The 13,008-nt window shown below is 40.0% G+C and overlaps 1 protein-coding gene across 7 annotated transcripts in view; it reads left to right on the top strand.

The window, feature by feature from the left end:
• The window catches only part of SLC35F1 (solute carrier family 35 member F1), a 632,790-nt gene that overhangs the window by 546,314 nt on the left and 73,468 nt on the right, over positions 1–13,008 (top strand). For all 7 annotated transcript variants that reach the window (XM_051854382.2, XM_051854383.2, XM_070073671.1 and 4 more), the window contains one exon: positions 1,660–1,787. In XM_051854382.2, coding sequence (XP_051710342.1) covers positions 1,660–1,787 — 128 coding nt within the window. The remainder of the gene's footprint in view (positions 1–1,659; positions 1,788–13,008) is intronic.

The following is a 13,008-nucleotide window of genomic DNA, read 5'->3' as shown; positions in this document are numbered from 1 at the left end:
AGCATTTGGGGAGTGAACCAGTAGATAGAAAGTCTCTGTCTTTCAAATAATAAAAACACATTAAATTAAAAATTTTAAACCAGACTGGAACACTAGCTTGACTACCAAAGGTCAAGAGAGACATTTTCTGTTGCCAACTAGCCACAGCCCCTGGGCTAAAAGTCTCTACACAGCTCGGAAGCTTTGTACTCAGAAGTCTCCATAACGTTGTGGAGATGCCTGTGTAGTGGTCACTGGAATATGGTTAAAGGCAAAAATCCCGAGTCCAAAGTTCTGGAAGTGGCGCAGGACAGGAGAGGATGCCAGATACTATTGAGGCTCTTGAGGACCAGCAACAGAATGAAAGCTGTGTGCTGTGATGTAGACAACCTCTAAGATGGTCTCCAATGATGTATGCCTTCTGGAGTCACACCCTATGAAATCCTGTATTCTTGATAGTGATATTTGCTTGTCAACTCTTCTAAAAAAACAGAGTGGGGTAGAAGTCACTTTTGAGATTAAGTTAGTAAAAACCTAGGCTTCTACCTTTGGTTCTCTGTCCCTCTCTCTCTCTTTCCCACTTTCTACCCCTCCCCACCCATTGTTCATCTAACATGGCAGATAATGGAAAGCCCCTTATGGTGGAAACCAAGACTCACCAGCAACCATATGAGTGAATTTGGAAGCAGATCTCTCCAGAGTCACTTCTTCAGATGAAGCCTCATCCTTTCCTGGAAGCTTAATCACAGCCAACTGGGAGATCTTGATCCAGAAACACTCAGCTGATCTGTACTCAGATTGTTGACACATAAACACTGTGGAATAACAAATATTTCTTGTTTTAAATAATTATGAGGAAAACTTATTGTGCAGCAGTAAATAACATACATAGCCACCATTCCCTCCAAATACCTACAATTCCACATTGTCAGGAAGACTGGTGGGTTGATTACAAAGAGTTATTATGATTGCCCACATTCAGAAACAAAGTTTGTTTCAGACCTGAAATATATGTGAAAATAATGATGACGAACTAGGGGATTCAAAGTCGTTTGTGATGCTACCAGATTAAGGCAGAATGTTGATGATTCAGTTGCTGGCAGGACTCAGGCCCCAATCCAATGGCATTCTCTTCTATGTGAGAGTGAATTCCACCTTTTTCTCTCTTCTGGTCACCCACACACTTCCCTGGTGATGCACAGCTCAAAGCTGAAAGATCACCCAGATGGCTTTTCAGTAATACTAAAGGTTTGTTGCTAAGCACAAGTCTTTTTCGATTGGCTGTATCTTCTCTCATTTGTGTCTGTTTTACTACAAACCTGAAATTTAGAATGATCTAGAATTTATGTACTTAGGCAGTGTTTCTGGGACACCTTTCCTTTTATTTTCACATGATGTAATCATGTTTCCTTCATTTGTTCACAAGAAAATGCTTTGGATGGTGAGCTCATGATCTGATCAGTCATATTCTGGCATAGAAACTAATTCAAAGAGCAAAAATCTACAGAGGGTTATTTGCCAAGTGAAAACATGTGAGTCACTGATACATTGATTCATTTGTTTAAATACTTGGGAAGGTTATGGTGAAAATATAATGCTACAGGATTTTAGAGTCCTTCTAAATAAATAGTTGATTGTGTGTCAAGAACCTAACCATTTTGTCTTTACTTTGTAATGCAGGAGAAGAAAACCTCCTGGCAATTTTGCGACGAAGATGGTGGAAGTATATGATCCTGGGACTCATAGACCTAGAAGCAAATTACCTGGTGGTCAAGGCTTATCAGTACACAACTCTGACCAGCATCCAGGTACCAGTGGTTCCTCTTCCCTTCTCAACCTCCCTAGTATCCAGATATAGTTTGCTTTCAGTTTAGTCTCTTGGGAATCTGAATACTACTAAGTTTTACAACAAGAGAGAATTGGTTATATAAAAATTAACTGGAACTTTACAGACCTTATTAATTTTTCAGTTGTAATTCGAATATAATTGTACATCTTTTTCCTCTTTGTTCAGAGTACACCACAATAATCATTAATAATACAGAAAAATAGCTCCAGCTTTGAATGCTACCAACTAACCTTATGTTAACATGAGAATTATTAATAAGTATAAAAACAAATCTATTTTAATGATAGCTTAGAACATTTTAGAATGTTAAACTTTGATTTTGCAATCAAACTGCTTTCTGCTTTTTTCTTTTAGCTTTCTCTAATGTATAGAATTTGCACCCTGAAGGGTAGTATTTTTTTCTAAAGGGTGAAGATTAATCTCCTACAATGTATTATGCATGAAGATTGTTACTGTATTGCTCTCTCTTTCATTCTCCCTCTTTCTTTCCACACATGTGCACCACACACAATTAAAAGTTGATCTTTGCTTTTCACAATTTTTGCCGCACCTTTACTCCTCTTTACACTATAAATGGTCAGCTTGAATCTGTTTTGCTGTTATTTTTACTGTACAGAAGTATTATGAATTTCATAACCATTCCAAATTCCAAGATAAAAACAAAACATTGTTCACATTACAGATAGCCTAGATGTGATACTTTAACAAGATTCCTGCCATCTTGTTAATTTGATAAAGAATAACAAAAAAATTGGAGAAACGAAGCACCAAAATAAATTTAAGTTATATAAAGTGATGGCAATCTAAGCCTGATTTAGCTTTCCTATGATTTTACTTCTAAATGAACTTCAAAGATCATGCCTTAATCTGTTTTTGCTACTGTAATAATATATTTAATACTAGGTAATTTATACTGAATGGAAATGTACTGGCTCACAATTCTGGAGGCTGGAAAAACCAAGATTAAGAGGCCAGCATCTTGTTACAGACTTCTGGCTGCATCATCCCATGGTGGAAGGGAGAAGGGGAAGAGGAAACAAGAGGGTGCCACACTGACTGCCTTCTGATGGCACCAATCTCACCCGTGAGGGTGCAGCCTTCCTAGCCTGATCATCCCTTAAAGAACCTACCTCTTAATGCTCTCAAAATGGAAATTAAATTTCAACATGAGTTTTGGAGGGAGCAACATTGAAATCACAGCACATGGCCTTGAAACAAAAGTGATGAATAGTAGTACTTTTCCAGTACCTCTCCATATGCATTTTGCATTCCAAGAGCATTTGTTGGATGGATTCCCTAATGAAGACACACTTAGAAGCAAGGAGTCAACTGATAAGAGAGACCTGAGTCTGCCTTCTCATTTTAATCCTTAAAATCCTGCAGCTTTTGGCCTAAGGTTGGAAAATACAAGGGAATAAAATCCGGTCATTTGCAACAAAATGGAGGAATCTGGAAAACATTATGCTGAGTGAAATAAGCCAGTCTCAAAGGGACAAATACCATATGTTTTCCCTGATCTGTGACAACTAACTGAGCACCTAAAAGAAAACCTGTTGAAGTGAAACTGACACTGTGAGAAACAATGACTTGATCAGCCCTTGTCCTGATTGTTGAGGAACAGCTTGCTATTTTATTTTTTTTAGTATTTTCTTGTTCTACTTAATACTATTGGTTGAACTCTTTAATTAACACACAGTTATTCTTAGGTGTTTAAATTTAACTGAAAATTGATCCCTGTTAAAAATAAGATTGGGGCCGGCACCGCAGCTCAATAGGCTAATCCTCTGCCTTGCGGCACCGGCACACCGGGTTCTAGTCCCAGTCAGGGCGCCGGATTCTGTCCCGGTTGCCCCTCTTCCAGGCCAGCTCTCTGCTGTGGCCCGGGAGTGCAGTGGAGGATGGCCCAAGTGCTTGGGCCCTGCACCCCATGGGAGACCAGGATAAGTACCTGGCTCCTGCCATCGGATCAGCGTGGTGCGCCGGCTGCGGCAGCCATTGGAGGGTGAACCAACGGCAAAGGAAGACATTTCTCTCTGTCTCTCTCTCTCACTGTCCACTCTGCCTGTCAAAAAAAAAAAAAAAAATCCACGTTTAAAAAAAAGAAAAAAAATAAGATTGGGAATAAGAGAGGGAAGAGATGTACAGTTTGGCACACACTGACTCAGACTTACCCCTAATGGTATAGCTAGAAACATGCCATGGGATTCCACATCCCATTAAGTTGGCATGTACCAATTCCATCTCACAAGTTAAAGTGATCAGTTTAATTGATCATAAAGATAGGATTAAGTGTCAAAGGGAACACATAAATAAGAACAGTGTCTGCTAATAATAACTGATAGAATTAAAAAGGAGAGAATTATCCAACATGGGAAGTGAGATACACAGCAGACTCAGAATGGCAGATGCCCTAAACAGCACTCTGGCCTCAGAATCACCCCTTAAGGCATTCGGATCTGGCTAAAAAGCCCATGAGAGTTTCTCAGGCATGGAAAGCCAAGACACTGTGGCAAAAAATGACCTAAATGAAAAATCTCTGTGAGTGAGATCCCAGCAGAAAGAACAGGCCGTCAAAGAAGGAGGTACGTTTCTCTGAAGGGAAGAGAGAACTTCCACTTTGATTATGGCCTTGTCTAAATAAGGTCAGAGTTTGTGAACTCAAGAAGCTTCCATAGCCTTGGCAGCTCATGACAAGAGCCTCAGGAGATTACTGATGTCATAAATAAGAGTGCCAATTGTTAAATCAACAACGGGAGTCACTGTGCATTTACTCTGCATGTAGGATGTCTGTCCTTAATTGTACTGTGTGAATTAACGGTAAAACTAGTATTCAAATAGTACTTTATACTTTGTGTTTCTGTGTGGGTGCAAACTGTTGAAATCTTTACTTAGTATATGCTAAGTTGATCTTCTGCATTTAAAGATAATTAAAAATGAATCTTAATGAAGAATGGGATGGGAGAGGGGTTAGCAGATGGGATGGTTTGCAGGTAGCAGGGTGGTTATGGGGGGAAAAGCCACTATAATCCAAAAGTTGTACATTGGAAATTTATATTTATTAAATAAAAGTTAAAAAAAAAAAAAAAACAAGGGAATAACCAGAAACATGATGTGGCCTCAGAAGCAACACACTCTGGTTTTTGGCACTGCTCTTTTAAAAATGTATTTGTATGAAATCCTGGTCTCCTTTTTTTGGAAATTCCTTTTCTTTAACCTTAAGGATCCTATTCACCTTGACATTTGCTTTCATATTTCTGAGTTTTTTCTCTTTTTCATTCTTTCCTCTATAGAGAAGAGACTCCTAAAATGCCACCATAACAGTCTTTTAACATTTCTTTTGGTTAAAAGCATATTAGACATGCTCATATGCTCTGTTCTCAATATATCATCATGTTCTTGGTAGGATTTGAGTATCTTTAAAACAAGGACTAAGATTTTTTAAGATTAATTTGTAAATCTTTCTGATAGAAACATCATGCTTAAACTAGCATGTAAATATAAATACACCAAATATACATAAATGTAACCCCTCTAGGACTCCCCTAGCTACAGGTCCTTTGTTTCACCTAACACCACACTGAATTCCAAGAAAACACACACAAAAAACAGTTGCTTCCAAGGGGAGAGTAAATTAACATATACCTTGTAACAGGGATAATTATGTTTTCTCCATACTCATCTTTCCCCACAATAAATTTTAAAATGTAAAATTCTCTTTAAATATCTCAGTTACCTTACAGTTTTTGTATACTGTACCTAAATGAAATGAAATGTACATAAATGAGTGAATTTGCCATAAATCCAGTGGGTTTTCTTTACTTATTTAACTTATTTTTATTGTTTAACTTGTTAAAGTGAACCAATTTTATTATCTCATATATACAGATTTAAGAGATAGTGATAATGCTCAACCTACCCTTCCTCCCCCCCTCCACGCTTTCACCCTTCCTCCTCCTTCCTTTTCCTTTATTTTTTTTTAAGATTTATTTATTTATTTGAAAGTCAGAATTACACAGAGAGAGAGGAGAGGCAGAGAGAGAGAGAGAGAGAGAGAGAGAAGTCTTCCATCCGATGGTTTACTCCCCAATTGGCCACAACGGCCAGAGCTGCACCTATCTGAAGCCAGGAGCCAGGAGCTTCTTCCGAAGCTCACACTCCAGTGCAGGGGCCCAAGGACTTGGGCCATCTTCTACTGCTTTCACAGGCCATAGCAGAGAGCTGGATGGGAAGCAGAGCAGCCAGGTCTCGAACCAGCACCCATATGGGATGCTGGCACTTCAGGCCAGGGTGTGAACCTGCTGTGCCACAGTGCCGGCCCCTCCTTTTTCTTTCTATTAATTTCTACAGTGATATACATTTGGCTTATTTTGTACTGATAGATTAACCCTACACTAAGTAAAGAATTCAACATAGTAAGAAGGAAAAAAAAAAAAAAAAAAACCAGTGTTCCACAACAGTAGAGACAAGGGCTATAAACAATCATCCAATCTCAAAATGTCAACTTTACTCCTATATATTACATTTTTTGGATACTCTATTAGTCACCACAGATCAGGGAAAACATATGGTATTTGTCTTTTAGTTTAAAAACTATTTATATACTTTCTTTGAAACATACTTACACATTGAAAAAAATCACACAAAGAAAAATCAGAGGCAGTGTTCTTGCTGTATGTACTAATATCAGTCATTTGGTACAGTTAATGATTTGAAGCTGTACTAGAAAAACGGTCTTCTACTTTTCTTTCCATCTCTCCTTTTCTCTCTTCTTCAGTTGGAAACAGCTTTTGGGATTGGGATGTCTCCAACTATAGATACCTCTCAAATTCCTTATACTTCTCTCCCCAACACCTGCCCAACACACACACAAATAAGCTACGTTTTTAAAATTCTTAGTGCCTTTGCTTAGGCCTTTTCTGTTATTTGGAATATCTTTCTCTCCTCCAACCCCTGCCTATTGAAATCCTACTCAATTCAAGACCCTCTCTACCATTCATGGTGGTTTCAACTCATAAATAGAAAGTGCAGCTGAAACTGTCTTTAAAAATAAGTAAATGTATTGATTTTCGTAACTGGACCATCTAGAGAAAGGATAGCCTTTAGGATGGTTGGTCAACTTTTAGTGATATCATGAAGAATTCAGTTTGTCTCTTTTGCTGGTTTTATCCCAAACCAAGGTGTTCTCATAGTCATAGATGGCTGCCAACACAAATTGGGCCTATTTGCTTCTTTCTTCAAGCCTGGGAAAGACAAAAAAGATGTCTGTACACACACTGAACAAAAGTATAGGGCTGTACGCTGATTGGACTACACTGATGGCCAGAGGAATTCTGTGCAGTAATTGGCTTAGACTTGAATTCCTTGAACCACTACAGAATGAGGTGTCTCCATTGGTTTAGACAAATGTGTTTCAATAGAAGTACTACTGGCACTCGATCCTAGAGTCAGGGTGTGATTAATCCCATCCAGTTATTTGTCTGTCACTCTTGAGGGAGAGACTAAGTGGATGGATGCATGAGGAACAACCATACCAGACAGTAACTTCCCTCTTCAGAAATACAGCTGACTTAAAAAAAAAAAAAAAAAAAAATTGGGACCGGCACACCGGGTTCTAGTCCCGGTCGGGGCGTCGGATTCTGTCCCGGTTGCCCCTCTTCCAGGCCAGCTCTCTGCTGTGGCCAGGGAGTGCAGTGGAGGATGGCCCAGGTGCTTGGGCCCTGCACCCCATGGGAGACCAGGAAAAGCACCTGGCTCCTGGCTCCTGCCATCGGATCAGCGTGGTGCGCCGGCCGCAGCGCGCTGGCCGCGGCGGCCATTGGAGGGTGAACCAACGGCAAAGGGAGACCTTTCTCTCTGTCTCTCTCTCTCACTGTCCACTCTGCCTGTCAAAAAATAAAAAAATAAATAAATAAAAAGAAAATCACGACCAATTATTGCTTTTTTAAGTTCTATAGGGTTTTTCAGAAAATTTTTGCAAGTCTGTGTGTTTGTGTGCCTCTGTGTGTGTGTCTGTGTGTGTGTGTTGTGAGAGAGAGGTGTGTGGGGAAGAGAGAGAGAGAGAGAGAGAGAGGAACAGCATCAATTTATTCTTAACAGCTGGTCTTCTGATCCACAGTTTTAGATCACTGTACCACTGTTCCACCAGTCACCTCACACACATTAGCTATTTGACAGCCTGCTTAATGTTGCATCCCTATCAAAAACTTTGTCTACAAACACAAAAAATTAACATTTCCAGTGAGATAGTCATTGGTCTTTGTTATAATTTACTGAGAAAGGGACATGAGCAAGTGAAAAAAAAAAAGGGTTGACTTTAACAGCTCTAGAGCTCTTGCCACCTATGGCAAACCAATGCATCAAATAATAATAAATGCGCAAAACAAAAGGCATTTGCTCTAAGAACCATGTCTTTATTACAGGATCTTTTTAAAGATTTATTTATTTGAAAAGTAGAGTTACAGAGAAGGAGAGACAGAGGCAGAGACAGAGAAGTCTTCCATCCACTGAAAGACTCCCAAATGATCCCAAAATGGTCCCAACAGCCAGGGTTGGGCCAGACTGAAGCCAGGAGCCAGGAGCTTCATCCAAGTCTCCCACATGGGTACAGGGGCCCAAGCACTTGGGGCATCTTCCACTGCTTTCCCAGGCACATTAGCAGGGAGCTGGATTGGAAGTGCAGCAGCCAGGACTCCAACTAGCAGCTTAATCTGCCACACCACAACTCCGGCCCCTGTATTACTGTTTAGTAATTTAATTCTGTTGACACAATGCAAGTTGGTGGAATTGACAGGGTTCTATAACGCTTCTCCCTTGTTCTAGAAACATTAACTGAACATATAATATGTGTTCTACTCATGTTAATCAATAAGGAAAATACATTCATTCAGCATCTTGCAAATGTGCTAGTTACTACAGGTGATATAAAGAAAAGTGAATCAAGCTTGCCCTCCAGGAGGCTGGTGAAAGGGGTAAGATCCAGAGTTTAATGATAGGAGCACCCAGTGTAGCTAGCCAGTGGAGAGTGGATGTCTACATGCTGTGGTATGCAAAGGAGGCAGAGATAATGGTTATTTGCCAAAGCAAGAAAGTTCCCATTCAGATGGGTCTATGAGCTTTGATAAAACATAGAGAGGATAAAATGTGGACATAGCTTTGCATGTGGAATGAACAGCCTAACGGAAGCTTGGGGCCAGAAAACCCCAGGATTATTATTAGAGAATGATTATTCCCATTCAATTGATAGCCGCTCTAAAATAATTACTGAATATTTCTGTGTTATGACACTATATTAGATGATAAACACACTTGTGAACAAAATTGGATACTGTTTGTATTCTCATGAAGCTTCTAGTCAAGTAGGAAAGTCAGCCCTTAATCAAATAACCAATTAAGTGGATGTATAACTGTAATCAAGGATAAGGGTTCTGAGAGAAGTCAATATAGCTCTCTGAGACATTTGTCAAAATAAACTGACCTAAACCTGGGAAAGACATTCCTGTGAACTGATGGTGGAGCTGAGATCTAACAGGAGTACAAGAGTAGGAGGGAGAGAGAGATCCAAGCAAAGAAGATATCATGACCACAGCCACATAGGGGTGTGGGCATAGCAAGGATGAGGGTCAGGCTGAGGTCATGTGACCAGCAAGAGACTAAAGAGATGAGTAGTGCAAGATGGGCTGTGGGAGGCAGGGCTTGGACCACACAGGGCTTGGTGGTCACCTTCAGGGATTGTGTCTTTAGGTATATGTCATAGGAAGGTACTAAAAAGTACACAGCAATGGGAGATAATGTGACAGATTTGAATTTCAAAGATTTTTCTGGCTATCATGAGGAGAACAAATTGAAGCATTAGATCCTCTTAAGGAATAGATGAAGAAAGAGACAAAAGTTAAGTTGAGACCCATGTTTAGTGCTAGGATGAAAAGTGTGACTTAATTTTGTAAGTAAAAGAGAGTCCCGAAGGTTTCTGGGGAAGCCATTGATAAGATGTGAGCCAAGCACATTTATTTTATTTTATTTTATTATTTTTTTAAGATTTATTTATTTGAAGACAGAGTTACAGAGAGAGGTAGAGACAGAGAGAGAGGTCTTCAATCTGCTGGTTCAGTGCCCAGAGGGCCACAACTGCCGGAGCTGTGCCAATCTGAAGCCAGGATCCAGGAACTTCTCCCGGGTCTCCCATGTGGGTGCAGGGGCCCAAGGACTTGGGCCATCTTCTATTGCTTTCCCAGGCCACACCAGAGAGATGGATGGGAAATGGAGCAGCCGGGACTAGAACTGGTACCCATATGGGATGCCTGCGCTTCAGGCGAGGGCTTTAACCTGCTGCACCACAGCACTGGCCCCAAGCACATTTATTTTAAAGGGAGTCCTCAATGGTGCTGATACTGTGGCATGGCTGGTAAATGAGCTGCCTGCAACACCAGCATCCCATATAGGTACTGGTTTGTGTCTCTGCTATTCCACTTCCTCTCCAGCTCCCTACTAATGGCCTGGGAAAAACAGAGGAAGAAGGGCCAAGTGTCTGGGCCCCTGCCACCATGTAAGAAATCTGGATGAAGCTCCTGGCTCCTGGCCTTGGCCTGGCCCAGCCCTGGCTGTTGCGGCCATCTGGGGAGTGAACCAGTGGATGGAAGATTCCTCTCTCTCTCTCTCTCTGCCTCTCTCACTCTCTCTATAACTCGGACTCTCTAATACATAAATAAATAAATCTTTTAAGGAGAGAGAATTTTCATTAACAATTACCAAAGAACCAAATAGTCCCTTTTGGATCACCTCAAAAACAGGGATGTCACACACAAAAATGTAAGGAGTTACTTCTCGCTTTATCCCCTCATCCTTTCAGTTTGTTCACCAAGCTTAGGGTTAAATGTCACAAACAATTGATGCATGAAGCTTGAAAAGAAAAATACAGTTTTGAAATGATTATAGACTCACAGGAAATTGCAAAAATATGTAGAGCCCTTTGAACCCCTCACACAGCTTTCCCCAATGGTGATGTTTTATGACTTTAATATAATGACAAAGTGGAATATTGATATTGATACAATATTGTCAAATAGACTGTAGGCTTTATTCCATTTTCATTCACAATTTATGCCTTTATGTTTGTGTGTGTGCATATGTATGTGTAGCTCTGTGCAACTGAATCCCATGTATAAGTTCAGATAACCACCACTACAGTCAGAACTGTGAGGAACTCCCTTGAGTTGCTCGTATGCAACCATGCTCATCTCACCCCCCCTGCCATTTCTGTCACCTGACAACCACTGATAAATCTATTTTGTCATCTGGAGAATGCTGTTTAAAGTGAACTAATATAGTGTTTAACTCTCTGATATAGATTTTTCTCATTGAGCATAATGTCCTTAAGTCCATGTATCGATAGTTTGTTGTTTTTTATTGCTGAATGTTATCCCAGGAGCTGGAATTTGTTTAACCATTCAGCTGTTGAAGGGCATTTGTGTTTTCAGCATTAGGCTTTTATAAGTAAAGCTGCTGTGAACAATCACGTACAAATTTTCATGTCATTTCTCAGGAGCAAATGTTCAAAAAAGCAGTTGCAAAGTCATATGGTAAGCATATAGTTAGTTTTAAAAACAGTCAAACTAATTTCCAGAATGGCTATACCATTTTAGATTCCTACCACTGGTATATGAGAGATCCAGTTATTCCAATCCTCACCAACATTTGTTTTAGGCATTATAGTATGTTCTAAAATGTATGTAATAATATCGCATTGCAATTTTGATTTTGATTTTCCAAATGGCCAATAATGTTCAACATCTTTTGGAAAAAAAAATCTTTTAATATTAGAAGCTCTAAAAAACATTAACAGTGGCAACAACAGCAAAAACAAAAATGTTAACATTTATTCAGGAAAAAGGTGAGAGAGAGACTGAAGTTAAGAAGCCCAGTTGTTTTCTTTATTAGCAAGTTAAAAATTCAATTATGGTGGATTTATGAGGATTTCATTCTAAAGACGCACTTATGGGTTTGTGTCTCTTGACTTGTAGAGAATGGAATAGGTTGTGCCTGAGAATTTGAGAGAGATTAGCAATGACATTTGGTTACATTTTAAAAGCTATGCTATTTTTATAACTGTGCTATATGAACCATTTTAGTAGAAATACCAACTTTGCTATTACTTGCCCAAAGATTATTCATCTTTTTTCAGCCATGTAGTATTAAAATACAAACAGATTAAATTAGAGCTTTTGTGTAAAAAAAGGAAGAAAGCAGTTCTCTTTAAACATGGTAGTTTGGTAATTAAAATGAACTCCCATTGGAATCAATTCCCAGTGCCCATGCTAAGGGCGCCAAGGGGCTCTGTTTCTCTGACACCAGATCTCTTACTTCTCACCATGCATGTTCCAGAGCTTTTCACACTCTGTAAGCAGTTTCCATCGGGTCACGAAAGTGATCCCCCCAGCTCTGATTCTTTTCCTGTTTGTATCACTGACTTAGATATGTTAATAGAAGTTAACACAGAACAAATGCCAAGTCCCAGTGTGCATTATGACATCCAACCCTGCCTGAGCCTGATTCTACAAAACCACATAAACATTCAATAGTTTGTCTCATCGCTTTCCATAATTCTTAGACTTTCTTGATCCACTCTTTCTGAATTTCAGCAGCCTAGGAATTAAATTGAATCAGATACAGGGAAAGATCAGGTTTCTACCTTGTCGTGTGTCTTAGGACTCTACAGTTGAAGCCAGATGAAGAGAATTGGTATGTATATCTAATAGTAATTTTAAAATGCCACAGCTAGATGCTAGTACACAGCTAGATCAGCTAGTACTAACCAGACCCAGGCCTTGCTGTGGGATGACAGACAGCTCCATTAATGAGAATATAAAATACTTAGTGTAATGATGAAAGAATGCATTCAGGTTTGTGCAAACACATGAGGAACATGCCTCCCAGCCTCAGGAATGTGACTCACTGATGAAAGAAAGTCACCAAGCAGACTTTTGGTTTGCAGACAACTTGATTTCCCTCGTCTGTGGATGCACGCGGAGAGGAAGCATGCCTGTGTCCATTAGACCAGGACCCACAGGCCAGGCGCTATGCTGTGCATTTCACTGCTGCCTGGGATGCCTGTACCCCGTATCAGAGTGTCTGGGACGGAGCACTGGCTCCGTATCTGATCTAGCCTCCTGAAAACGCAGCGGGGA

Source organism: Oryctolagus cuniculus, chromosome 5 (genome assembly GCF_964237555.1).
Source record: "Oryctolagus cuniculus chromosome 5, mOryCun1.1, whole genome shotgun sequence".
NCBI classification, from domain to species: domain Eukaryota; kingdom Metazoa; phylum Chordata; class Mammalia; order Lagomorpha; family Leporidae; genus Oryctolagus; species Oryctolagus cuniculus.
The sequence above is the reverse complement of the archived record's forward strand: the minus strand, read 5'-3'. Positions and strand labels throughout refer to the sequence as shown.